Here is a 25,120-nt window from a genome sequence, read left to right as displayed (position 1 = left end):
CGCGGCCCGGCCACACTGCATTCCCTCAGGCAAAAAGGTTTTGGTGCGTTTGGCACTGAGCAGTGCCAAGCCCTGGTTTGAATAAAGACAAGAACCTTTGGATTAGAAACACCAGCCTGTCTCCATTTTTCTGGGGTTTTTTTGCTTTTGTGAGTGTGGGTTTTCTGGAGAAGTCCCTTGGGAGTCCTGGAGGGTGTGGTGGCACCAGCTGTGCCCGTGCCCTGCAGGGTGGCACTGCCAGGAAGGCACTGCTGTGTGGGATCTGAGCTGGGGAGGGAGCCTGCAGCCCGCTGTGGTGAAGGCTGTCCCTGGTGTAATTAATCGCCGTTAATGAGGTGGAGCTGGGATGTGTTGGGATGCAGAGGTCGCTCCTGGCAGGACTTGCATCTGTTCAGGGGGAGTTTGGTGTTTGGTGTGGCTCTGGTTGTGCTCACCGTGTGACTCCCCGTGGCTCTGCTCCCCGTGGCTCTGCTCCCCGTGGCTCTGCTCCTCGCTCCATCCCTGAGCTGGAAATTCCAGCCGGAGCAGGAGCAGCTCCAGGGCTGTGTGGGGTGTCACTGCTGAGACCAGCTGGGCTCGCCAGGAGCAGAAACCATGGGAAGGGCACAGCACCACCCTGGCACGGAGAACACCCAACACCCTCACCTCCTCTGGGATCAGAGCCTTTGGATGTGGCCCCTGTGTGCAGAACCGGCCCCTGTGTGCAGAACCGGCCCCTCCAGGCCCCTGCGGCCGCTGGATCCGGAGCTCCTGCTCCAGCCCGGGTCAGCCCGGGTCAGCCGTGCCCGCGGGCCGGTTCTGCTGCCGTGCCCGCCGTGTCCCGCCCCACCCGCGGCTGCTGGCACCGTGGCACCGTGAATCTCCACGGGTGACACACGGGCGGCTCCAGAGGCGCGGGATGCTCAGGGCTGGCCCGAGCGGCTGCCATCCTGTCACTGTCACTGTCACTGTCACTGCTGGGTTCTCGGGCCAGCGGCAAGGAGCGGCTTCACTGGAACCCCGATTTCCCTGGATCACCAGGGGCAGGCTCGGGGGGGACGGGAGGGAGGCTCCGTCCCTCGCCGCTGTCCCCGGGCTGTCCCCGCTCTGTCCCCTCGCTGTCCCCTCGCTGTCCCCCGGCTGAGGTCGCGGCCCCTTTAAGGGCAGTGAGGGCGGAAGCGCTGCCCGGCCGCGGCTTCTCCGCCCGCGCCGCTCTCGCGAGATCCGCCGCTTCCGGCGCGGGCCCGGCCTTTCCGAGCAGCCCCGGCCAAGATGGTGGGTGCGGGGGAGGCGCCGCCGGCGCCATCGGGCTCCATCCGCCGCCATCCGCGCTTCACCCGCCGCGGCGGCGCCGCGCGGGGCTCGGGGCTTCCCTGGGGGACGGGGAATGGGCCTCAGCGGGGCGCTGCGGGGGCCGTGGGCTCCGCGGGCGGCGGGAGCGGGGCTGAGGGGAGGGAGCGGCCTGGGCGCCCCTCGGATCCCCCGGTTCCCTGCCCTGACCCGACCCCCCTGTCCCGCTGCAGGCGGAGGTGGAGCAGAAGAAGAAGCGAACCTTCCGCAAGTTCACCTACCGCGGGGTGGACCTGGACCAGCTGCTCGACATGTCCTAGTAAGGGCGGCGGGGCGCCCGGGATGGGGTTTGGGGTTCGGGGAGCCGGTTGTGTTCAAATCCCGGCAGTAACGGGGGTTGGGTGTTCCACAGCCGCCTTTTGGGCTGTTTAAAGTCCCTCAGTGGTGACACGGTCACTGTGGGGTGCCCCGGCCTGCTCCCGGCTCGGTTCGGGTGATGCTGAGGGTCTGGGCTCCCCGGGCTCTCTTGGGGTAACGCTGTTACTGTGGGGTCCCTGGGGGTCTCCCTGCTGTGTACCCCATCCCAGGCTGGGGGACACAGACTTTGGGGTGTCCGGGGGGCTGTACCCCGGCTCGCCTTGACCTTTGGGGGTCTCCAGGACGTACCCCGGGCTGGGTTTGGGGTCCCTGGGGTGTCCCTGGGATGTTCCCCAGGCTCACTTCGGGGTCCCTGGCTGTCTCCTGGGGCTGTGCCTGGCACCTCTGTGGCTCTGGGGTCTCTCAGCTCTCCCCAGGCTGTAGCCCAGGCTGGGTTAGGGGGTCCTAGGGTTGTTCCCCAGGCTGGGTTTAGGGTCCCTGGGCTGGGTTTGGGGTCCTGGCGCTGTTCCCAGACTGTGTTTAGGGTCCCTGGGCTGTTCCCAGGCTGGGTTTGGGGTCCCTGGGCTGGGTTAGGGGTCCCTGAGCTGTTCTCCAGGCTATGTTTGGGGTCCCTGGGCTGTTCCCCAGGCTGGGTTTGGGGGTCCCAGGGCTCTCCCTGGGCTGTGTTAGGGTTCTTGGGGCTGACCCCGGGGCTGTGTTTGGGGCTGTCCTGGGGCTGTGTTTGGGGTCCCCAGGGCTGTTCCCAGGCTGGGTTAGGGGTCCCTGGGCCATTCCCCGGGCTGTGTTTGGGGTCCCGGGCTGGGTTGGGGGTCCCTGGGCTGTTCCCCAGGCTGGGTTAGGGGTCCCTGGGGCTGTGTTTGGGCCCAAGGCTGTGTTTGGGGTCCCAGGGCTGTTCCCCAGGCTGTGTTTGGGGCTGTCCCCGGGCTGTGTTTGGGTCCCCGGGGCTGTGTTTGGGGTCCCGGGGCAGTCCCCAGGCTGGGTTAGGGGTCCCTGGGCCATTCCCTGGGCTGTGTTTGGGGTCCCGGGCAGTTCCCAGGCTGTGTTTGGGGTCCCGGGCAGTTCCCAGGCTGTGTTTGGGGTCCCTGGGCCATTCCCCAGGCTGTGTTTGGGGTCCCTGGCACTGTCCCTGAGCCCCGTGTCCCCGCAGCGAGCAGCTGATGCAGCTGTACAGCGCGCGGCAGCGGCGGCGCCTGAACCGCGGCCTGCGGCGCAAGCAGCACTCGCTGCTCAAGCGCCTGCGCAAGGCCAAGAAGGAGGCGCCGCCCATGGAGAAGCCCGAGGTGGTGAAGACCCACCTGAGGGACATGATCATCCTGCCCGAGATGGTGGGCAGCATGGTGGGCGTCTACAACGGCAAGACCTTCAACCAGGTGGAGATCAAGGTGAGCTGGGGCCTGGCGGTGGCTCTGGCACTGAGCCCAGCGTCTGCACTTGGAACTCTTTGTAAATCCTCGTTCCCTGTGCCTGGGGGGTCCAGGCTCCTCCTCTGATCAGGGTTGGCTCAGAGGGACACCTGGAGGTGTCATCCCAGGGAGGGCAGCTCGCAGAGGGGTCTCGGTGTGGCTCTGAAGCAGCTGTGGAGTGATCCATGTGCTCAGGGTGGCTCCAGCCTGCCAGCCCTGCTTCGGGGTGAAACAGATCCCTGAGCTCTCCCAGGAGTGGAATTACCCGGGGGTGCTGTCACTAGATACCACCAGTGGGATTAAATGCCATTTCTTGCTCCTGCCTGGCGTTCAGTCCCACCTGGAAGGGCACAAATGCCCCCGTGTCACCTCTCCTGGGGGGGCAGAGCTGGGGACGCCCCTCTGGCTCCATCAGGGCACATGGGGACGAGCCAGGCTGGAAAAACCGGCTGTGCCAGGCTCCTGGCAGCCCTGGGATGGCAGGGGGATGTCCCCGTGCCCCCGGCTCTGTCCCCAGCAGGGATCTCTCCCCTTGCAGCCCGAGATGATCGGCCACTACCTGGGCGAGTTCTCCATCACGTACAAGCCAGTGAAGCACGGCAGGCCTGGCATCGGTGCCACCCACTCCTCCCGCTTCATCCCGCTCAAGTAACTCCGGGAGGAGCCTCCTGCAGTGTAAATAAAGAATTTCCACCTGGATCCTGTCTCCTGCCTCTGCATTCCCGGGGAGGGCTGGGGTGTGCTGAACTCCGCCGTCATTGGATGTTTCACTGAGCGTTGCCAGGATTTTTGGCACTGATTTCTGTCAGCACCTGCAGCAAACAAAGCACCTTCATGTGGGTTTAGTGAATGAATTAAATTCCTTGTTCTTCACTGGGAAGTGGGGAATGGCACTTTAATTTACAGCATTTCCATGTATTTAACTTTATTTGTTAATATAAATACTGGGAATGTGGAAATGTGGAACTGGGGGAGGGCAGGGGGGGTTCCCAGGCTCAGAACCAGCCCGAGCCCCAGGAGAAGCTGCCACAGCCCATCACAGGATGTCAAAACGCCAAAGTATTATTTTCTTGTCCTTAATTTGGAACCCAAAGGTGGCAGGGATCACAGAGTGGTGTGGGGTGAGAGGTGACCTGAGTGTTTGCAGCTCGGGCTGGGAGGGAGGGATGTGTTTTGGGGATGCTCAGGGGTGATGATGATGGAAAGGAGGACACGAGGAGTTCATCCTGGGTGGATGATCTGGTTTGTCCCTGAATTGAACCAAATGAACCCAGCGCCAAGTCCCTTGCTGAAGCCATCAGTGGAGAGGGACATTTGTCCCCAGGGTTCTGCCTTGTCCCTGCTGCTGGCTGGGGTCCCTTTGGACTGCTCAGGGGTCCCTCGGGGCCCAGCTCCAGCTCTTTGAGTCTCACACCCTCCACATCCCATTCCTGTGGCCGGTGGTGCCAGGGCCGTTTGTCCTTCAGGGAATGTCCCCGGGCTCAGGGTCCCTTTTTGTTCAAGCAATGTGACCTTGAGAGTCCTGCTCCCACCCTCGCTGGTGGCAGCAGGGACAAGAGGGCTGGAGTCACTGTCCTGCTGGGCTGCTGTCCTTGTCACTGTCCTGCTGGGTCACTGTCCTGGCTGGTCACTCTCCTGGTCACTCTCCTGGTCTCTGTCCTGCTGGGGTCGTGTGGTGACAGCCCCTGGGGATGCCTGGAGGGCCAGGATGCCCCAGCTGCGAGGTGGGTGGCAGTGACCTCGGTGGGTGGCAGTGACCTCGGTGGGTGACAGTGGCCTGAGCACACGGCAGAAGCCACGGTCACGGGAGGGATCAGCTGCAGAGGGGTCGTCGTGAGGGTCCCGCTCATCCCGGGGGGGACCCCGGGGCTCAGCCGGTGCTGCCGCACCTTGGCTGTGTCCCCAAGGACACGGGGGTGGCACCGGGCGGCTGGCGGGGGACAGATCCGGTCGGGAGGGCCGGTTCGGTCGGGAAGGGCCGGTTCGGTCTGGAGGGACCGGTCCGGTTTGAGGGGCCAGGCTCGGTCTGGAGGGACCGGTCCGGTCGGGAGCGGCAGGTGCGCTCCGGGACACGGGGGCGCGGCAGATCCCGGCGTTTTTGCGGAGGCAGGAAAAGAGGCGGATGGAGGGGAACGGAGCCCTCCCGGGGGGTCCTGTCTCCCCCCGCCCGGCACCGGCCGGGGGGGCGCGGGGAGCCCCCGGTGCCGCCCTCTAACGGCGGCGGCGCCGCTGGAAAATCCCGACCGGGAGCGGGGGGGGCGGGGGCGGGATGCGGCTGCTCGGGGCCGCGCCGGAGCCTCGCCCAGCTCCGCACCGCTCCGCACCGCCCCGCACGGCTCCGCACCGCCGGGGATGAGGTACGGCCGCACCTGCCCCGCACCCCGAGCCCCCCGCGGGTCCCGGCGGCTCCGGCCGCCGCAGCCGCCGGGGATGGGGGAAAGCGGGGGGGGCTGAGCGGCGGGGCCGGGGGACCGGGGTGCGGTACCGGCTTGCGGGGGGTTGGATGCAGCGGGGGGGGCTCGGTCTGCGCCCCCTCCCCGCGGCGGGGATGCCCCCGGCCCTGGCTGCGCTGCGGCGGGCGCGGCTCCGTCCCGCGGGATCGGGGGATCGGGGGGATATTGGGGGGCAGGAGGGCTCAGGGCGGATCAGGGGGTTCGGGGGGAATCGGGAGGGTCGGGCAGCGTTTGTCCCCCGCATCCTGCGGGAACAAAGGCCGGACAATGCCGGGGCTCGGCGGGGAGTCCGCGGGAGGGGGGGGAGAGGGCGCAGCATCCCCGTCCCCATTCTCACCTTCACCCCCATCCCATCCCCATCCCCATCCCATCCCCATCCCCATCCCATCCCCATCCTGCGGGCGAGGCGGGGGCTCGTTCCCGGGGTGACAGCAGCTCCCCCCGCCTCGATGCGAGCTCGGCTCCCTGCAGACCCCCCCCCTCCCGGTGCCCCCCCAGCACGGCTGGGCCGGGCATTGCGGCTGAGCCCGGCACTTGGAGCCCCAAAACCCCACCCAAACCCTCCCCACCAACCCACAGCCCAAATCCACCTCCCAAAATGGTCCCTCAAAATCCTCGGCCTCTAAACCAGCACATCAACCCCACCCGGGGGCACCCCAAGGGTCCCAGTGTCCCCAGGCAGGGGTGTCCCCAAGCAGGGGTGTCCCCAGTCACCCCGGATGGGGGTGGAGGTGGCTGCACCCCTCTGGCTCCTGGGGTGCGGGGCGGAAAAGGGGGGCCCTGCATTGTGAGGGGGCTGTGCTGGCCGTGTTGGGGACCCCACCAGGGCCCCACATCCCCCCCAGGCCACGATGTCGCTGTGTGTGTGCAGGAGCTGTGTGAGGCGAGGGCGATGGATCCCAAATCCCCGTGCCCTGCGTGGGCCCCCACGTGTGCAGGGTCGAGCTGGGGGGGCCTGTGCTCCCCGGGGGGGGTTTGCTGTGGTCGGGGGTCCCCGGGGCCAGGTCGATCAGGCCGGGCTGGTGACAACACGCTGTTTGTTTAATGTCCCCGGGGGCTGCAGGAGCCGCAGCCGGGGCTCAGCTGTGCCTTTGGCGATGTGGCTGCAGTGCCTGTCCCCAGCCCTGCCCGCAGAGCTGCTGCCAGGCTGGAGTGAGCGCGGGCTGCAGGGAGCTTGGGGTACCCCCAGGGCTCCCCAGGCCCTGCCCTGGCCAAGGTGGCATCACATGTGGTGGGCAAGGCACTGCGGTGGTGACCAGAGGATGGGGGGGTGGTGGGCAGTGGGGTGGGCACTGAGTGCTGCAGGCAGTGGGGTGGGCACTGGGCACTGTGGGCACTGGGCTGGGCAGTGATCAACCTGGGCAGCGTGGAGGGCAGCAGGGTGTGCTGGGCAGCGCAGCTGCTGCTTCATCTGCGGCAGCATCTGCCCTGCCAGGAAATTGCTGGATGGATCCAGGCCCCACCAGCGGCCTCGGCCAGTCCTGGGGTGCCCTCAGCAGAGAGAGGCAGATTTTGGGCTCAGGAGGAGACACACCCAGGACCCTGAGCCATCACATCACCCCAGGGTCCTGCCCGTGGGGGGACACAAGGTCCTGTGGGACAGTGACCATCACGGTGCTGGAATGGAGCTGCAGCCCCGGCCCCCCTTTCCTGCAGCCCTGCTCCCCCTTTCCCACAGCCCGGCCCCCCTTTCCCGCAGCCCCGGCCCCCCTTTCCCGCTGTCTCGGCGCTCCCTGGATGCAGGTGCGGCCCCGGCCCCTCCCCGCACGCTGCAGTTCCCGGCGCCGCTGCGGCCCTGCCAGGAACCGGGGGCAGCAGAGCTCAGCCCCACCTTCATCAACCCCCCGAATATCCCAGCCCTGACCCCCCCGGAGGGCAGCCCGAGCACCCCGGGTTCCTACAGGGTGGGGGTCCCCAGGGGAGGGGCCCTGGCTGAGCAGCTGGGTGGGCACCCAGAGGTTTGGGGTGCTGGGGAGGGGGGAACGTGTTCCCCTGGAGGAGTGGAAGCCCCCGGCCCCCATTATCCCCGACAGGGCTGAACACCCCCATCCTCCACGTCTGAGTCCTCAGCAAGGGCCGGGAACCGCCTGTGCTCCCCCATCACTGTCGCCATAGCAACGGCAGGCCGTGCTCCTCCCGCATCCCCTATCCCGCATCCCGCATCCATTATCCCGCATCCATCACCCACCTCCCTCCTGCGGCGTCCTCCCTTCCACATCCCCCACCCCTCACCCCGCATCCCACATTCCGTGTCCTGCACCCATCATCCCCCACCCCTCACCTGCATTCCCCATTCCCCCATCCCTGCAGTCCCCATTCCTGCATCCCTCTCCCTGCATTTCCTGTTCCCACACCCCTCTCCCTGCATCCCTCATTCCCCTCTCCCTTCATCCCCCATTCCCCCATCCCTCCCCCTGCATCCCTCCCCCTCCCGAATTCCCCCCTTGCCCACCCTGCACCCCCAATCCCGCACCCCTCACCCCCTTCCTCTGCCCCCCATTTCCTCTGCCCGAGGTTATTTCTCTCCCGGGGGGGATTTTCGGCAGCTGGGGGGGGTTTGACACCCTGGGGGTCTTTGTCTCCCCTGGGAAGCACGGGCAGCTCTGGGCGGGGGGCACCCTGGGGCAGGGTGTGGGGTCCCCCCCGCTGCGGGGTGCAGGAGCAGTTTGGGGGGGTCCGGGATGGCTCCTGGGGGTGTGAAGGACATCGGGGGGGGGCCCTGGGGGTTGCTGGGTCCCAGCACTGCCGGGTGGGGCCTCTGTGCTGGGAGGGGGTGCTGGGGCATCCAGAAGGACTGGCGGAAGCAGAAGGGCCCCAGGGAGCCGCCGTGGGCAGATTTGGGGGTGTCACAGCCGGGGGGGGGGCGATCTCTGCCCCCCCTGACCCGCTGTGGTGGGGGATGTGGGGTGGGGGCAGCCGAGGGGAGGGGGGAGCCCCATCGCCCCCCATTGCCGGCTCCCCCCGCTCACACGTGGTGCTGACGGGGGTCCCGCTGCCTGCACGACCCTCTGGGGGGGCTGCGAGGGGTCCCCGGCCCCCCCAACCCGCGTGTGGCAGCCTCGTGTGAGCCCCCCCCGGGCAGGTGCGAGGGGCGGCAAGGGGGGGTTTGGGGGGGTTTGGGGGGCTGGGGGAGCACAGGGGGGCTGGGAGGGTTTGGGGGGGGCACAGGAGGGCGGGGGGGCCCTGGAGGGGCCGGGGCTGCCCCCGGAGCCGGAGGGAGCGGAGCGGGAGAAGGCTGGGAGAGGGAGAAGACAAAAGCGAGACAAAGGGAGCGGAGCGCGGAGCTCTGCGGAGGCTGGAACCGGGCGGGGGCTGGGGGCGCTGGGGGGCCCTGGGGGGGCGGGGGGCGGCGCTGGACCCCCCCCCCCCAGGCCGGGGCCGCCCCTCTGGGGGGGTTCGGGGGCACCGGCTGTGCCAGGGCTCGGGGGGGGCGGGCGCTGGGGTGCCCAGGGGGGTCCCGCGGGGCTGTGGGGGTGCTGCGGAGCCCCCCGGGCGCTGCCCACCCCCAAACCCCCCGCAGGCGCTGCAGGAGGTGAAAATGTCCGGCTCCATCGCCTCGTACGACCAGCTGGTGCGGCAGGTGGAGGCGCTGAAGAAGGAGAACAGCCACCTCCGGCGGGAGCTGGAGGACAACTCCAACCACCTCTCCAAGCTGGAAAATGAGACCTCGGACATGAAGGTGGGGACAGGGCACAGACCCCGAAATGGGGGGGTTCCATGCACGTCTCCCCATCCTCAACGGCTCCACCCCTGTTCCAGGAGGTCCTGAAGCACCTCCAGGGCAAGCTGGAGCAGGAGGCCCGGGTCATGGTGTCCTCGGGGCAGACCGAGGTGCTGGAGCAGCTCAAAGGTGGGCACGGGCGCAGGGTGGGCAGGGGGACACCCCGCCAGGCCCGCCCTGACACCGCTGTCCCCGTCCCCAGCCCTGCAGATGGACATCACCAGCCTCTACAACCTCAAGTTCGCCCCGGAGGCGGCGAGCGGCGGGCGCGGGGCCGAGGAGAGCCCGCCCGGCCCCGGCCCCGGCCCCAGCCCCGGCCCCGGCCCCGGCCCCGGCGAGCTGGGCAGGGCCACCTTCCGCATGCTGGAGGAGCTGGACCGGGAGAGGTGATGGGCTGGGCATCAAACGGGCTGGGGGTATCGAGTTTCTTTTTCTTGGGTCTCATAAGCTCTCAAAAGAAATGTAATACACCCAAGGATAGCTCAGCTATTATTTTGGGGGCATAAAATAAGCAGGATGAGTTCTGCTGCAGTGTTGGAAACAAAAAAGTTTTAATAAAAGGCGAAATAACAAACAGGAAAACTCGAGCCAGGTGCAGAGGTCTGCTTCTGGTAAAAACACCTCACAAAAGCATTTTAGTTCTTTTGTTCTCTTCAACCTGATGGTTCAAGAGGGGCTTTTTGGCTTCTATCCAGTTAGATGACCCCGAGTTTTTGGTGAAGTCCCTGAGGTGGCTTTTCACCTAATCATTGAGAGAAACTTCTGGGCTTCTTTCCTTTTCTGGGGGACAAAGGCTAGCTTTGCCACTGTGTCATTGAGGGGCTCACTCCTACCGGGGGGTTGTGCTCACGGGGTCCTCCCCTCTGGCAGGTGTTTCCTGCTGGGGGAGATCGAGAAGGAGGAGAAGGAGAAGGTCTGGTACTACGCGCAGCTGCAGAGCCTGGCCACGCGCCTGGACGAGCTGCCCCACGTGGAGACGGTGAGTGGGGGGCACCCCTGTCCCCCCCGAGGCCCTGGGGAGCGGCCCGGACCCCGCTCACGGCAGCCCCTGTGCAGTTCTCCATGCAGATGGATCTGATCCGGCAGCAGCTGCAGTTCGAGGCGCAGCACATCCGCTCGCTGATGGAGGAGCGCTTCGGCACGGCCGACGAGATGGTGCAGCGGGCACAGGTGGGTCCTTCACCCCCAACTCCTGCTGCTCCGCTTCTGGGGGGCTCCAGAGTGATGGGCTCAACTCTGGGTACCCTCACAAGCAGCTCTGGGAGCCCTGCACCAGCTGCTCACACCCCATCCAGCTCCTCACACCCCACTCCAGCTCCTCACACCCCACTCCAGCTCCTCACACCCCACTCCAGCTCCTCACACCCTACTCCAGCTCCTCACACCCCACTCCAGCTCCTCACACCCCACTCCAGCTCTTCACACCCCACACCAGCTCCTCACACCCCATCCAGCTCCTCACACCCTTCTCCAGCTCCTCACACCCCACTCCAGCTCCTCACACCCCACTCCAGCTCCTCACACCCCATCCAGCTCCTCACACCCCACTCCAGCTCCTCACACCCCATCCAGCTCCTCACACCCTTCTCCAGCTCCTCACACCCTTCTCCACCTCCTCACACCCTTCTCCAGCTCCTCACACCCTTCTCCAGCTCCTCACACCCCACACCAGCTCCTCACACCCCATCCAGCTCCTCACACCCTTCTCCAGCTCCTCACACCCTTCTCCAGCTCCTCACACCCCACTCCAGCTCCTCACACCCCATCCAGCTCCTCACACCCTTCTCCACCTCCTCACACCCTTCTCCAGCTCCTCACACCCTTCTCCAGCTCCTCACACCCTTCTCCAGCTCCTCACACCCCACACCAGCTCCTCACACCCCACTCCAGCTCCTCACACCCTTCTCCAGCTCCTCACACCCCGTTCCTCGCACCCCTACACCCCTCCCTCCCCTTTCCCGTGCTCGGGGGGGTCCCAGCCCTCTCTGTGCCCCCCAGATCCGCGCGTCCCGGCTGGAGCAGATCGACAAGGAGCTGATGGAGGCGCAGGACAAGGCGCAGCAGCCGGAGCCGCAGGTAGCGGGGCCGGGGCGTCCCCGGTCCCTGCGGGGCCCTGGGGCCGGGAAGGGTGGAGGAGGGGGCCAGCAGGGCCCCCCCGCGCTGTCCCCGCGCTGTCCCCACCGGCACAGCCAGGGCTTTGTGCGGCTCGGGCACCGTGAAATGGGCAGTTGCCATGGAGACCAGAAGTAGGCCACGGCGGGCGGGCGGCGCGGGGGCTCCCGCGGCATCTGCCGCCAACAGGGACACCAGGGTGGGCAGCCTGCCATCGTCATCGTCATCGCCAGCACCACGGGCTGCCATCGACACGGCCCCAGTGTCACCCACAGCCTCACCTCTGTCACCCACAGCTCCACCACCATCGTCATCGTCATGGGCTGCCATCACCATCGCCACGCTGTCACCCACTGCCCACCATTGCCACGGGCCCAGTGTCACCCACAGCCCTGCCACTGTCACCATCATGGGCTGCCATTGTCCCAGTGTCACCCACAGCCTCACCACTGTCACTGTCCTACTGTCACCCACAGCCCTGCCACTGTCACCATCATGGGCTGCCATTGTCCCAGTGTCACCCACAGCCTCACCACTGTCATTGTCCCACTGTCACACACAGCCCTGCCATTGCCACCATCACAGGCTGCCATCACCATTGTCGCACTGTCACCCACAGCCCTGTCATTGTCACCATCACAGGCTGCCATCGACATGGTCCCAGTGTCACCCACAGCCTCACCACTGTCATTGTCCAGCTGTCACCCACAGCTCCACCACTGTCCCCATCATGGGCTGCCATCACCACTGTCCCATTGTCACCCACAGCCTCACCGTTGTCATTGTCCCACTGTCACTGTCACCCACAGCCCCACGTGGCAACGCCCACAGCTGCCGTCACCCCCAGACACCCCCAGCTCCTCTCAGCCCCCGTTTCCAGCCCCTCCATCCCTCCCCAGGCTCAGCCCCAGCCCCCTCCCCACTCCCACCCACGCTCTCCCGTCCCTGAGCCTGCAGCAGCCCCCCCATCCCAATCATCCCCGATTTAACTTAAAACAACAAAAACACAGAAAAACGCAGCCCTGGCACTGACGGAAGCAACGGCTGGGGGTGGCAGGAGAGCGGGGAGGGGCTGGGCACGGGGGGGAGGGCATTGCAATGCAGCCCCCCCCAAGCTGCCCCCTCCTCTGCAGCTCTGCGGGAAGGTCCCGGGCATGGAGGGGGACGGCAGCCTGGACCCCCCGACCCACCCCGAGGAGGGCGGCAACACCAAGGTGAGGGGCAGCGGCCGGAGCCGGGCTGGGCTGAGCCCGGGCGGGGCTGAGCGTGACCCCGTGTGCCCCCCGCAGGTGGAGGTGGTGTTCTGGCTGCTGTCCATGCTGGCCACGCGGGACAAGGAGGACATGTCCCGCACGCTGCTGGCCATGTCCAGCTCGCAGGAGAGCTGCCTGGCCATGCGCAAGTCGGGCTGCCTGCCGCTGCTCATCCAGATCCTGCACGACTCCGACGGGGAGCCGGGGCCCCCCGAGAGCCCCACGGGCGCCAAGGACGCCCGCATGAGAGCCAACGCCGCCCTGCACAACATCGTCTTCTCCCAGCCCGACGAGGGCCAGGCCAAGAAGGAGATGAGGGTGCTGCACGTGCTGGAGCAGATCCGCTCCTACTCGGAGACCTGCTGGGACTGGCTGCAGATGCAGAGCCGGGACGGGGCACGGGGCCCCGAGGGCGCTGGTATGGGCAGGACGGGGCCACGCGAGCTGGGAGGGGCTGGGAGCGTCGTGTGTGCCACCGGGGACTGACCCTCATCCCCCCGCAGTGCCGGTGCCCATCGAGCCCCAGATCTGCCAGGCCACCTGTGCCATCATGAAGCTGTCCTTCGACGAGGAGTACCGGCGGGCCATGAACGAGCTGGGTGAGCGCGGGGAGGGGGCTCCTTCCCCCTGTACCACACCCAGAGGGGCTGCTGCAGGTGGGGGAACCCCAAATGACCCCTGCCCTGCCCCACAGGTGGGCTGCAGGCCGTGGCCGAGCTGCTGCAGGTGGACTACGAGATGCACAAGATGACCAACGACCCCCTGAACCTGGCGCTGCGTCGCTACGCGGGGATGGCCCTCACCAACCTCACCTTCGGAGACGTGGTCAACAAGGTGGGGGGAGGCAGTTTGGGGGCGATCAGCAGGGTCTGGGAGGGACCAGCAGGGTCTGGGAGAGATCAGCTGGGTTTGGGGAGCATCAGCTGGGTTTGGGGGAGTTCAGCTGGGTTTGGGGGAGTTCAGCAGGGTCTGGGGGGCACCAACAGGGTGTGGGGGACATCAGCATGGTCTGGGGACATCAGCATGGTCTGAGGGGATCAGCAGGGTCTGGGGGTCACAGCATCACCCTCACCACCCTCGTCCTCCCCCAGGCCACGCTGTGCTCCCGCCGGGGCTGCATGGAGGCCATCGTGGCCCAGCTGGGCTCCGACAGCGAGGAGCTGCACCAGGTGGGTGCTGCTGGGGCTCCCTGGGGTGGGGGACAGGTAGGGGGACTGTCCCCGTGCCCACTCACCCCGTCTGCCTCTCCAGGTGGTCTCCAGCATCCTGAGGAACCTCTCCTGGCGCGCTGACATCAACAGCAAGAAGGTGCTGCGGGAGGTGGGCAGCGTCACCGGGCTGATGCGCTGCGCCCTGCACGCCGGCAAGGTGAGCCTGGCATGGGTGACAGCGGGCACAGACAGACCTGGCAGGGCTCTGTGTCCCCCTGGGGTGGGTGACAGCGGGCACAGGGTGACAGGACAGGGCTGACAGGAGTTGTGTGTCCCCTCCCGGGGCAGGAGTCGACGCTGAAGAGCGTCCTGAGCGCGCTGTGGAACCTCTCGGCGCACAGCACGGAGAACAAGGCGGCCATCTGCGGGGTGGAGGGGGCCCTGGGCTTCCTGGTCAGCACCCTCACCTACAAGTGCCAGAGCAACTCCCTGGCCATCATCGAGAGCGGCGGTGGCATCCTCAGGAACGTCTCCAGCCTCGTCGCCACACGGGAGGATTACAGGTGAGGGGCACTGCGGGGTGGGGCCTCACCTGAGGGCACCACAGACCTAGGGATGGCATTGGGGGATGCCATAGCTGGGGGGAGGATGGGAATGGCTCCATGGACCCCAGGGTGGCACTGGGGGATGATATGGCTGCAGGAACGAGGGGGATGGAGACGGGGGACCCTGGGCACCAAGGGTGGTGTTGGGGGATGCTGCGGGATCGGGGGGCACTGCAGACCCCAGGGACAGCACTGGGGGTATGTCATGGCTGGGCAGGGGTGGTGGGTCACCCTGCACCCCTGGGATGGGGCAGGGAGTGGGTCCAGGACCACCCTGACGGCCGGGGGGTCCCCTCTGTCCCGCAGGCAGGTGCTCCGGGACCACAACTGCCTGCAGACGCTGCTGCAGCACCTGCGCTCGCACAGCCTGACCATCGTCAGCAACGCCTGCGGCACCCTCTGGAACCTGTCAGCCCGCAGCCCCCGCGACCAGGAGCTGCTGTGGGACCTGGGGGCGGTCAGCATGCTGCGCAACCTCATCCACTCCAAGCACAAGATGATCGCCATGGGCAGCGCGGCCGCGCTGCGCAACCTCCTCACCAACCGGCCCCCCAAGTACAAGGACGCGGCCGTGGTGTCGCCGGGCTCCTGCATGCCCTCGCTCTACATGCGCAAGCAGAAGGCGCTGGAGGCCGAGCTGGACGCCAAACACCTGGCTGAGACCTTCGACACCATGGAGAAGCAGAGCCTGAAGGGCCAGAGCGCCAAGAAGCCGCTGCGGCACATGGAGAGCCTGGTGAAGGACTACGCCTCCGACTCCGGCTGCTTCGACGACGACGAGGTGCCCAACATCTCCACCGGCGTGGAGACGGCCAGCGCCTCCGTCCTCTCCATGTTCCTCAACTCCTCCTTCCTGCAGGGCCAGGCGCTGCCGCGGGCGCTGGCTCAGCGGCGCTGCCCGGAGCCGGAGAAGGACGGCAGCGGGAAGGCGGCCGAGCCCAGGAAGCCGCCGCTGCCGGAGGACGACGTCTCGCTGGCCGCCGAGAAGCTGGCCAACAAGATCTCCAGCACGGTGGCCAAGATCGACAAGCTGGTGGAGGACATCTCCACCATGCACAACTCCTCGGACGACAGCTTCAGCCTCAGCTCCGAGGACCACTGCCTGGACTGGCAGTACGGCCCCGAGGACGGGCACGAGGCGCGCGCCCAGTCCTGCTCGCCGTGCCGGCTGTCGGACGCCGGCGGCTTCGCCAAGCGGGAGAGCCTGAGCCGGGCGCACACCCTGCTGCGGCTGAAGACGGCCTACACCAGCCTGTCCACCGACAGCCTCAACAGCGGCAGCACCAGCGACGGCTACTGCACCAAGGAGCACATGAAGCCCTGCCCCAGGGCCGCCTTCCTGGACTACCGGGACGAGCTGCAGCGCTACCAGAAGAGGCCCAGCAGGCTCGACCTCAAGAGCATCCTGGGCAAACCAGAGCGGGCCGAGCCCCCCGCACGGGAACCGGCCGAGCCAGACAAACCCGAGCAGCGGGAGCTGCCCGAACGGGCCAAGAAGGTGGTGACGTTCCCCAGCCCCAAGGTGCCGGAGAAGGAGACGGAGTGGAAGAAGGAGGTGGGCACCAAGCCCCCCACAGACCCCCATGTTCGCACCATCAAGCTCTCTCCATCCTACCAGCACGTCCCCATACTTGAGACCCTGGCCAAGAGCAGCACGGCTGCTGGCCACCAGCCCTCCCTCCTGGGCAGGAAGCAAGCCTGGCTCCCCCCGGCGCTGCTGCAGGCGGCCGAGCCCCTGAGCAAGATCCCAGAGAAGCTGCCGGCCCAGCCACCAGCCTCGGCGGAGCAGGAGTCGGTGCAGAAGTACTCGGTGGAGGACACCCCAATCTGCTTCTCCCGGTGCAGCTCCCTGTCCTCGCTGTCCTCGGCAGACAACGTGCTGGACGGGCAGAGCCACAGCGAGAACGACCTGGATAGCGACTCCTCCCTGGAGATCCTGGAGATGGAGGAGGGGGACGCCGAAGGGGAGGACGGGAGGCACGAGAAGGAGAAGGCGGTGGATGCAGGTCCCACCACGCCGTTGGGGATCTCCCAGCCCATCACCATCCCCTTCCCAAAGCGCGACAAGGTTTTCCTGCGGGAGGCCTCGCCCTCGCGCCAGGAGGACCTGACGCCCTCCAGCTCCTCGGAGAACTACATCCAGGAGACGCCGCTGGTGATGAGCCGCTGCAGCTCCGTCAGCTCCCTGGGCAGCTTCGAGAGCCCCTCCATCGCCAGCTCCATCCAGAGCGACCCGTGCAGCGAAATGATCAGCGGCACCATCAGCCCCAGCGAGCTGCCCGACAGCCCCGGGCAGACCATGCCCCCCAGCCGCAGCAAGACTCCGCTCTTCGATCTGGGCTGCCAGCCAGAGAAGGAGACCAGCCAGTTCAACATCCAGTGGGAGAACAACGTCAAGAAGTTCATGGAGATCACCGACTTCAAGGAACGCTTCCAGCTGCCCCAGGACCTGGACTCCATGGTTTACTTCACGGTGGAGAAACCCAACGAGAACTTCTCGTGCGCCTCCAGCCTGAGCGCCCTGCCCCTCCACGAGCACTACGTGCAGAAGGACGTGGAGCTCAAGCTGATCCCCACCTTCCCGGAGAAGAACAGCCTGAACTTCGCGGCTCACGAGAAGCGGGAGGAGCGGCGGGAGGAGCGGTACCTGGAGGGCCGGCGGAGGGCGGAGCGCCCCGAGCCCCCCGACGACGACGACATCGAGATCCTCAAGGAGTGCATCAGCTCGGCCATGCCCTCCCGCTTCCGCAAGGTCAAGACCTCGCTGCTGTCCGGGCAGGTGCTGCACCCGCAGACCAAGAAGCCGCTGCACGTCCCCGTGTACATGCTGGTGCCGGCCCACACGCACCCCGGCGTCCCCAAGCACCTGCGAGCCACCGCCCGCGACCTCTTCAAGGACGACGACTCCTTCACCGACTCGGCCGACGGGACCCCCGTCAACTTCTCCAGCGCCGCCTCGCTCAGCGACGAGACCCTGCGGCACCCGGCGGGCGAGGAGGCCGAGCATCCCCTGGCCGAGCGGCGCCGCCAGCCCGGCACCATCCCGGCCCGCAGGGCCGCCTCGGGCAGCTCGGCCCCCGCCCGCCTCAGCTCCGCCGGGAAGGGCAGAGCGGGCCCGGGCCGCGCGGAGGGGAAGCGGAGCCAGACCCTCGCGAAGGGCGCAGCCAGCCTGGAGCTGGGCGTGGGCCGCGCCAGCGGTGGCCCCGGGAGGAAGGACGAGGCTCTGGAGGACGGCGTGGTGTTCCAGTCGCTGTGCCACACCACGCCGACCGAGGAGGCCGTCTACTGCTTCTACGACCCGGATTTGGACGAGCTGCCCGAGGCGGGCAGGGACGGCTCCGGCAGCAGAGCCCAGCCCGGCCGGGCGCCGCGGAGGGAGCGCTGGGGGGGCTCCGTCCCGCACAAAGACCCCGAGCCCGGCTCCCGTCCGGCCAAGACGAAGCCTCAGAACAACCTGATCGCCGACGAGACGCCGCCGTGCTACTCCCTGAGCTCCTCCATGAGCTCCCTGAGCGACGCCAACCTCTCGGAGGGCGAGGAGCGGGGCCAGCCCTGCGGCAAAGCCGCCTGGCCGCGGTCAGCCGCGGTGGGGCAGGCGCAGGGGGGCTCGCCCAGCTCCCCCAGCCTCAACTCGGAGGATGATCTGCTGCAGAAGTGCATCGGCTCGGCCATGCCCAAGCGCCGGCGGCCCGCGGCTCGCCGCAGGCTGGTGGAGAGGAATCAGAAGCAGCCGGGTGCCGGAGGGAGGGAGAGGAAAGCCGAGGCCAGGCATCACCCCGAGGAGGACGCCGGCTCCGACCGGGGCTCCGACCTGGACAGCGTGGAGTGGCAAGCCATCCAGGAGGGAGCCAACTCCATCGTCACCTGGCTGCACCAGGCTGCCGCCTCCCTGTCCCGGGAGCCTTCCTCCGAGTCCGACTCCATCCTGTCCTTCATGTCGGGGCTCTCGGTGGGCTCCACGCTGCAGCTCTCCCTGGGCAGGCAGGACAAGCAGCGGCCCGGCAGCGCCTCCGGCCGGGAGCCAGCGAGGAGGGAGCACAGCAAGGGCCGCCCGGAGCGCAAGGACGCGGCCGGTGCCCGTCCCGCCGCCCGCGCCGGCTCCCGGGCGGAGCGGAGCCCGGCGCCCGCCAAGCCGGTGCCCAACCTGCCCGTGGTCTTCCGCGGCAGGACCGTCATCTACATGCCCAGCCTGGCCAAAGACGCCCCCAGCCCTCGGGCCACCCCGAAGAAGACCCCCGCGGCCAAGGCCGAGGCGCCGCCGGCCAAGAACCTCTCGCTGAGCCAGCAGCGCTCGCGGAGCCTGCACCGGCTGGGCAAAGCCCCCGAAAGCGGGGAGCTGGCGCTGCCCAAGAGGAGCACGACCCCGCCCGCCCGCATCGGCAAGGGCCCCCCCTCCTCGGGCTCCTCCCGCACCTCCACGCCCTCCCAGCACGCCCCCAAGAAGCTGCCGTCGCCCTCCCAGGTCACCAAACAGGGGGGCCCGGCCCCGGGCAAGGCCAGTGGCTCCTCCTCCCCGCCGGGACCCCCGGGCAGAGCCCCGGCCCCCAAATCCCCGGCTCCCAAGCAGTCCAAGACGCAGAAGTCGCCCGTGCGCATCCCCTTCATGCAGAAGCCCAGCAGGAAGGTGCTGCCGGGCCGGGGGGCCATGCCGGTGCTGGAGGAGCAGGTCGATGGCTCCAAGGCTCGGCCCGGGGGGCCGGGGGGCAGCCGGCTCAACCTGGTGCGGATGTCATCCGCCCGCTCCAGCGGGAGCGACTCGGACCGCTCCGGCTTCCTGCGCCAGCTCACCTTCATCAAGGAATCCTCGAGCCTGCTGCTGCGCCACCGCTCCGACCTGTCCCCGGCGCCGCCGGCCACCTCGCTGCCCCGCCGGGGCTCCCCCCAGCGCAGCCGAGCCGCGCTCCCGGCCGTGTTCCTCTGCTCCTCCCGCTGCGACGAGCTCAAGGCGGCCAAACCGGCGAGCCCCGGGCAGCGGCCGCTCACCCCCAGAGCCCAGCCCGGCGGCAAAGCCACGGCCGGGGCCAAACCGCCTCGCCGGACCAGCTCCGAGAGCCCGTCCCGGCTGCCGGTGAAGAGCAGCGCGCCCGCGGCCGAGCCCTTCAAGCGCTACTCGTCCTCGCCCAACATCAGCGTGGCGCGGCGGGCGGCCAGCCCGTCCTCCGTGCGCTCCGAGGCGGCGGCGCGGCGGCGGCAGAACGAGCCGGCTCCCGGGGCGCCGCCGGGAAAGCCGCCGGTGGTGGTGATGAAGGGCACGTGGCGGAGGATCCGCGACGAGGACATCCCGCACATCCTCAAGAGCACGCTGCCCTCCTCCGCGCTGCCGCTGGCGGGCTCGGGCGACGAGGAGCCCCCCGGCACCCCCGGCACGCCCAGGAAGACCAGCGACGCCGTGGTGCAGACCGAGGACTTCGCCACCTCCAAGACCAACTCCAGCACCTCTCCCACACTGGAGAGCCGCGAGGGACCCCCGCAGCCCCGCGCCACCGGCGACGGCGAAGCCCCCGCGCCCGCCAAGGCCGCCCTGCCCATCTCCTTCGGGCACGAGGCGCCCGCCGGGAGCTTCCCCGGCAGCCGGCACGGCTCCCCCAGCAAGGCCGCCCGTGTCACCCCCTTCAACTACGTCCCCAGCCCCATGGCGGTGACGGCGGTGGCCGACAAGGCGGTGGAGAAAATCCAAGCTTGATGATGCCCCAGCGAGGGTCCTGCGACGCCCCCGGCCCCACGGGAGCTGGCTGGGGCTGTGTTTGGGACACAAATGTGGGGATGTGGGACAGATGGGGACCAGCGGGTCACCCCAACCCGCTGCTGGCCCTGGCTGGGGTCTTGCTGTGCTGAAGCGTCACCGTTCCCAGCAGCAAGGACTGGACAGAACTGGGAACGTTCTGGGTTCAGCCCGAGCTGGTTCTCATGGACCTGCCACTGATGGACGCCCAGGGACAAGCTGAAGTGGGGCTGTGTCCCCATGTGTCCCCATCCTGCTCACCCAGGGGCTGAGCCAGGGCCTGATCCCACAGGCCGCAGAGCTGACACAGCACATCCAGGAAAACCCCACACGCTCCTGCTCGTCTGGCACCAGCTCTGGCTCATTTATTAACGGGGAAGGGACGCAGAGGAGAGGATTTGGAGGGGGAGATGGGGACCAGGACCCCCTTTTGGAGGACCAGGGCCCCCGCTGGAGGTTCCTGATGGCTGAGGGTGCCCTGTGCTGCTCCGAGGGGGTGGCAGGAAATGGTGCAGGAGGAGCCGGGCAGGGCTCGTGGGGGTGGCTGGGGTCCCGATGGGCTCATCCCAGGGGCTGCTCACACGGTGCTGTCACCAGGCTAGGGAGCTGCTCTGGGAGGGGACAGGGTGCTGAGCTGGCACCAGGATGCCCAACCCCCAGGAAAGGGTCTGGGGTCCCTCACCTTCCACCACAGCCCCCCAGCCTCCCACCCCCAGGGCAGGAGAGCCTCGGCTGGCTGCAGGATCCTGGTGTGTCCTTGTGGATGTGGACACGAATCCATCCAGGACTGGATTACGCCCACGAGCACGGGGCCTGCCAGCCCCAAAACCCTGGGGACACCCCCACTCCTGCTGCCAGCTGTGCCCAGGTGCCAACCTTGGGGTGTGTGGGAAGTGCCTCAGCCCCAGGGATGGGCTGCAGAGGGACCCCCAACCCAGGTGGTTCCCCCAATCCAGGTGGCCCCAGACCCCTCGGATACCTCCAGTCCTGCACCATCACTCCCTGCCTGGGTGAGGTGACCTTTGAGCCCCCCCCATCCCAGTGCCACGGGGGGCTGTAGGGACAGACACTGGGCTATGGGGACATGTGCAGGGGACACACCTGGGTGGCTGTGGGGACACAGTGAGGAGCTCTGGGCTGCACTGGGGACACACAGTGGGGCCAGGGAGACACCAGGACCGTGGGGATATGCAGGGGCTCCCCAGGAATGGGCACTGGGGTCGTGGGGATGGGCACACCCCTGTGCCCACTGGAGCCCCCCTGCCCTGGCAGAGGCCGGCACGGAGGGAGCAGAGACTGGGAGTGAAGAAAAGCAGGAAAACCCCAGGAGCAGCACTCCCGAGTGCTGTAAGGGAGCGCAGGGGTGGCAGGAGGGCCAGCATCGCCCCCCGGCTACAAGCCACCGCCCTCCTCCTCCACCGACAATCCCGCCGGGCTCCGCTCGCCGTCGCTGTATCTATGTACTGAGGATGTTATTTTACCAGACTCTGGACAGTATTCCCAATTAAAAGCCAACCTGTGTAAATAGGAAGGGGTGTCTGGTCTATCCCGTGTGTTTGGGCTGGCCGGATCCGCAGCCCCTCCGCAGCGTTTTCTGGATCCATTTCTTGTACTTCACGGTCGAGGTGGCCACGGGGGGCTTGGAAGGATCGGCGGCGTTCTTGCTGCTGAAGGACATCACGCCGGCCACCGCCGGCCGCTTCCCGCACACCAGCGGCCCCCCCGAGTCACCCTGGGGGGGTGTGACACCGGGGAGTGCGCCAGGGGACAGGGACCCCCACCATGGCCGGGAGAACATCTCACCAGCTCAGGGCGAGCATCCCCCCGCAGCCGGGCTCGGGTTTTTGTAGCCCTCGGGCTCTCACCTTGGCGGGGGCCGAGCCGCGCTGCCCGTGGAAGCAGATCATGCCGGGGGCGATTTCGCCGCGCCAGAAGCGGCTGTTGTTGCAAACCCGCGTGTCCATCACCGTCACGTTCAGCTCCTGCAGGGTGGGCGACAGCCTCCGGCCCTGGCGGTCCACGACCCCCCAGCCCGCCACGCTGCACCGCGCCCCCGGCGCCGGCTCCCGGCCCGCCAGCGGGATCAGCTGCCGTGTGCTGCTCAGTGTCACCTTCCCGTCCAGCTGCGGGCGGTGGCGGCGTCACAACCCCCCCATGGGCAGAGGGGCTGGCAGGGAGCCCCCCGACACCGCGGGCGGGGGGTCAAAGGGGAGCCCCCCGATGCTGCAGGCGGGGGATTGAGGGGGAGCCCAGGGGGGCTGGGGAGCACCGAGCCGGTGCAGCGCCAGCGGGAGCGGGGAGATGACACCCGGGTGTGAAATCTCTCGGGGGTGAGAAGAGGAAATGTCACCCCGCTCCGGCTGCGAGCGCAGCTGCACCGACCCCGCGCGAGCACCTCGCCCTTCCCGGCAGCGCTTCCCGGCGCCGCCGCCGCTCCCGCCCCGCTCGGAGCCCTCCCCGCCGCCCGAGCCGCACCTGCAGCAGGAGCAGGTCGTTCTCCATCGTCCGTCGGTTGTAGCCGGGGTGAGGACAGGCAGCCCGGATGGAGAAGGTCTGCGTGCTCGCCCCGCGCTTCTCCCACTTGTGCAGCCCCACCACCAGCCGCCCCTTGTCCCACGACCTGCCCGAGCCCACCGGCAGCGGGGTCAGCCCGGTGCCGCTCACCCGGAGCCCCGTCCCCTGCCCGGGCAGGGCGCGGCCGTGCCGGACTCACCCCCGAGGCCGGCAGTGCGCGGCCGTCAGCGCCCAGCTCCGCCGCAGCAGCGCTGCCCCGCAGGCGTGAACCCCCCGGAACTGCAGGGACACCATGTAGGGCCGGGAGCGGGGCTCGGCCTCGCGTCCCCCGATGATGGACGGCTGGAGCCAGCTCCTGTCCCCGGACAGTGACTCCGGGCCCACGCCGGAGCCGCCGGGCCGGTGCTCGCCCCACGGGAGGGGCGGCAGCAGCAGCAGCAGCAGCGGCCCCAGGCAGCTCCGAGCCCCCATCCCGCCCTCGCCGCGTGTCCCGGAGCAGCCGCCGAGCTGGAGGAGCCCCGGGTGGAGTGTGACAGCGGGGCAGGGCAGCAGCAGGGCGAGGATGCTGCTCGGGGGGGGCAGGAAGGGGAAGGAGCACCCACAAGGTCGCACCTGTGGGGGTGGGAAACACCCACGGCCCCCCCAGCGCTCGGCGGTGCAGGCAGAAAGCGACACCTTCATCTCCCAAAAACGGGGGTTTGTGACATTTGCGACAGCCCGCAGCGCTGGGTGAGCCATCCCCACCGCCTTTATTAGCAAAGCAGGGCAGTTTTTCACACCACGGCGCGGTGCTGGCCCCCGACCCAGCCCCCCTGGTGGTGCCTCAGTTTGTCCCCGCGGGCGGGACCCGCCTGGCCCCGCTCCTTGGGCGGGACCTCAGGCTGGCCAGCAGCCGCTGGAAGAAGAACTCGTTCTGGTATTCCAGCGGGACGAGGTGCTGCAGGAACGGGGGCACCTGGGCCCTGCTGACCCCCACGCACACGGGGACCACCCTGGGGCCGCGCTGCTGGACGGCGTGGAGCAGGTTCCACTGCGACACGCGCTGGCACCAGCGGTCGCCCAGGGACTTGGCCGAGAGGAGCAGGATGGCCACCCGGCTGGCCTCGATGACCTGCACGGCCGTCTGGACCACGGATGTCCCCGCCGCTTGGTCCTGGTGCTCGGTGAAGCCCCGAAAGCCCTCCTGCCTCAGGCGCTCCGCGATGCGGGAGGCGACGTGGTCATCCTCGGGGAAGTACCAGAGGGAAAAGTCGTAGGGAGCAGAGGACGTGCCACCCCCGGGGGACATGGCAGGGTTCGGGGGCAGCAGGAGGGGTGCAAGCTTTTGTCCTAACAGCAGGAAAGTGCCACCTGGCGGGTGCCGGTGCTCCCTGGGAAAAGGTCACTGGGGTGGCACAGGAGATCCTGGCAAATCCGGATCGTCCCGATGCAAACGGCTTTGGGAAGGTGAAACCCCAGCGCGGCGCGTCCCTCAGAACGCCTTCTGCCGCATGTCGGCGATGCCGCGCTCCAGCGCCTCCCCGACCCTCTGCAGCTCCCGGCGCCGCTGCCGCAGCCGCTCCCGGGACTGCTGCAGCCGCTGCTTCATGCCCACGTAGGAGCGGACCTGCCGGTAGAGCCGCTCCCGCTCCTCGGCCGCGGGCTCGGGGCAGCCTGGCGGGCACAGCCGGGGCTCAGCGGGGCCGGGGGGTCCCCGCGTCCCCCCTTCCCCACGGGGCTCACCTGGAGCGGGGCCGGGCTCCTGGGGGGGCTCGGCGGGCAGCACGAACACGGGGTCGGAGGGCAGCGTGCCCTGCACGTCGGCCAGGATCTGCTCGGCGCTGGGGGGCTCGGGGCGGGTGGGCAGCACCCGCTTGGCCTTGGAGCTCATCCCGGGCGGGGGCTCATGTGGGAGGGGCTGCGGAGGGGGCAGGTGAGGGCGCCGCGCTGCCGCCACCCCGGACGGACAGACAGACAGACACACGCACACGCCCCCCTCCTCTTTTCAATCCCCCCAAGATGGACAGACCCACAGACCCCCTGTGCTGCCCTTTGGACAGACAGACGGACACCCCGCAGCAGGCAGAGCCCACTCACTGTGCCCCCCGGATGGACAAACAGAACACCCCCCCACCTTCCCCTCCGGACAGACAGACAGACAGACAGCTGCCTGCCTCCCAAACACACACACGGATCCCCTGTGCTGGCCCCCTCCCCCCAGACAGACCGACTCCAGCACCCCGCCCTTTGGACGGACAGACAGACGGACAGACCCCGCCTTGCCCCCACCCCCGCCGCAGGACGGACAGACAGACAGACAGAGCCCCACCCCCGCACAGATAAACCGGCCCCCTCCGCCCCCGGACAGACAGACAGACAGAGCCCCCTGAGCCTCCCACCGGACAGACGGACCCCCCTGGACCGCAGACGGACAGACAGACCGACACCTCTGTCCCGGCCGCACTTCCGCCACACCCCGGACACGTCATCGAGAAAACCCCGCCCCTTTCCCAAAGGCTCCGCCCCCGCCGCTCTTAAAGGCGCCGCGCGGGGTCGCGGA

The 25,120-nt window shown here is 68.4% G+C and overlaps 4 protein-coding genes across 6 annotated transcripts; 2 read left to right on the top strand and 2 right to left on the bottom strand.

The window, feature by feature from the left end:
* Positions 1-1,181: 1,181 nt before the first annotated feature.
* Positions 1,182-3,749, top strand: RPS15 (ribosomal protein S15). Its single transcript, XM_064396170.1, has 4 exons — positions 1,182-1,254; positions 1,503-1,588; positions 2,795-3,029; positions 3,589-3,749. The coding sequence occupies exons 1-4, from the start codon at positions 1,252-1,254 to the stop codon at positions 3,700-3,702; spliced, it is 438 nt and encodes a 145-aa protein (XP_064252240.1). The 5' UTR covers positions 1,182-1,251; the 3' UTR covers positions 3,703-3,749.
* Positions 3,750-5,251: 1,502 nt separating this feature from the next.
* APC2 (APC regulator of WNT signaling pathway 2) lies at positions 5,252-21,598 on the top strand. Of its 2 annotated transcripts, none has more exons than XM_064396107.1 (15): positions 5,252-5,407; positions 9,024-9,182; positions 9,263-9,353; positions 9,427-9,610; positions 10,095-10,203; positions 10,281-10,394; positions 11,223-11,300; positions 12,470-12,550; positions 12,626-13,007; positions 13,093-13,188; positions 13,284-13,423; positions 13,681-13,758; positions 13,841-13,957; positions 14,089-14,303; positions 14,652-21,598. In XM_064396107.1, the coding sequence occupies exons 2-15, from the start codon at positions 9,042-9,044 to the stop codon at positions 20,026-20,028; spliced, it is 7,203 nt and encodes a 2,400-aa protein (XP_064252177.1). In that variant the 5' UTR covers positions 5,252-5,407; positions 9,024-9,041; the 3' UTR covers positions 20,029-21,598. The 2 variants fall into 2 exon arrangements, with proteins under 2 accessions (XP_064252177.1, XP_064252176.1); XM_064396106.1 differs by lacking the exon at positions 5,252-5,407 and adding an exon at positions 8,310-8,585.
* On the bottom strand, positions 21,579-23,319 carry LOC135284566 (granzyme M-like). Its single transcript, XM_064396150.1, has 4 exons — positions 22,781-23,319; positions 22,543-22,687; positions 21,933-22,190; positions 21,579-21,799 (listed from the first exon to the last, which is right to left on the bottom strand). The coding sequence occupies exons 1-4, from the start codon at positions 23,317-23,319 to the stop codon at positions 21,611-21,613; spliced, it is 1,131 nt and encodes a 376-aa protein (XP_064252220.1). The 3' UTR covers positions 21,579-21,610.
* Positions 23,312-25,059, bottom strand: C21H19orf25 (chromosome 21 C19orf25 homolog). 2 transcript variants are annotated; one of them, XM_064396168.1, is made up of 3 exons: positions 24,960-25,059; positions 24,304-24,478; positions 23,312-24,234 (listed from the first exon to the last, which is right to left on the bottom strand). In XM_064396168.1, the coding sequence occupies exons 1-3, from the start codon at positions 25,047-25,049 to the stop codon at positions 24,053-24,055; spliced, it is 447 nt and encodes a 148-aa protein (XP_064252238.1). In that variant the 5' UTR covers positions 25,050-25,059; the 3' UTR covers positions 23,312-24,052. The 2 variants fall into 2 exon arrangements, with proteins under 2 accessions (XP_064252238.1, XP_064252239.1); XM_064396169.1 differs by having other exon boundaries at positions 24,994-25,056.
* Between the last annotated feature and the right edge of the window lie 61 nt (positions 25,060-25,120).

Source organism: Passer domesticus, chromosome 21 (genome assembly GCF_036417665.1).
Source record: "Passer domesticus isolate bPasDom1 chromosome 21, bPasDom1.hap1, whole genome shotgun sequence".
NCBI lineage: Eukaryota > Metazoa > Chordata > Aves > Passeriformes > Passeridae > Passer > Passer domesticus.
Note: the sequence above shows the minus strand (reverse complement) of the source record. Positions and strands in the feature narration are given on the sequence as shown.

Coding starts and splice junctions, on each gene's coding strand:
- C21H19orf25 (XM_064396168.1), bottom strand. CDS start 25,049: ATGACGTGTCCGGGGTGTGGCGGAAGTGCGGCCGGGACAGAGGTGTCG. Junction 24,479..24,959: donor CAGGGGGGTCCGTCTGTCCG/GTGGGAGGCTCA, acceptor CCCCCTCCGCAG/CCCCTCCCACATGAGCCCCC. Junction 24,235..24,303: donor GGAGCCCGGCCCCGCTCCAG/GTGAGCCCCGTG, acceptor TGTGCCCGCCAG/GCTGCCCCGAGCCCGCGGCC.
- LOC135284566 (XM_064396150.1), bottom strand. CDS start 23,319: ATGGCTCACCCAGCGCTGCGGGCTGTCGCAAATGTCACAAACCCCCGT. Junction 22,191..22,542: donor ACGACCTGCTCCTGCTGCAG/GTGCGGCTCGGG, acceptor CACCGCCCGCAG/CTGGACGGGAAGGTGACACT. Junction 21,800..21,932: donor GCGGCTCGGCCCCCGCCAAG/GTGAGAGCCCGA, acceptor ACACCCCCCCAG/GGTGACTCGGGGGGGCCGCT.
- APC2 (XM_064396107.1), top strand. CDS start 9,042: ATGTCCGGCTCCATCGCCTCGTACGACCAGCTGGTGCGGCAGGTGGAG. Junction 10,395..11,222: donor AGATGGTGCAGCGGGCACAG/GTGGGTCCTTCA, acceptor TGTGCCCCCCAG/ATCCGCGCGTCCCGGCTGGA. Junction 13,189..13,283: donor GCGGGCCATGAACGAGCTGG/GTGAGCGCGGGG, acceptor CCTGCCCCACAG/GTGGGCTGCAGGCCGTGGCC.
- RPS15 (XM_064396170.1), top strand. Junction 1,589..2,794: donor CAGCTGCTCGACATGTCCTA/GTAAGGGCGGCG, acceptor GTGTCCCCGCAG/CGAGCAGCTGATGCAGCTGT. Junction 3,030..3,588: donor TCAACCAGGTGGAGATCAAG/GTGAGCTGGGGC, acceptor CTCCCCTTGCAG/CCCGAGATGATCGGCCACTA.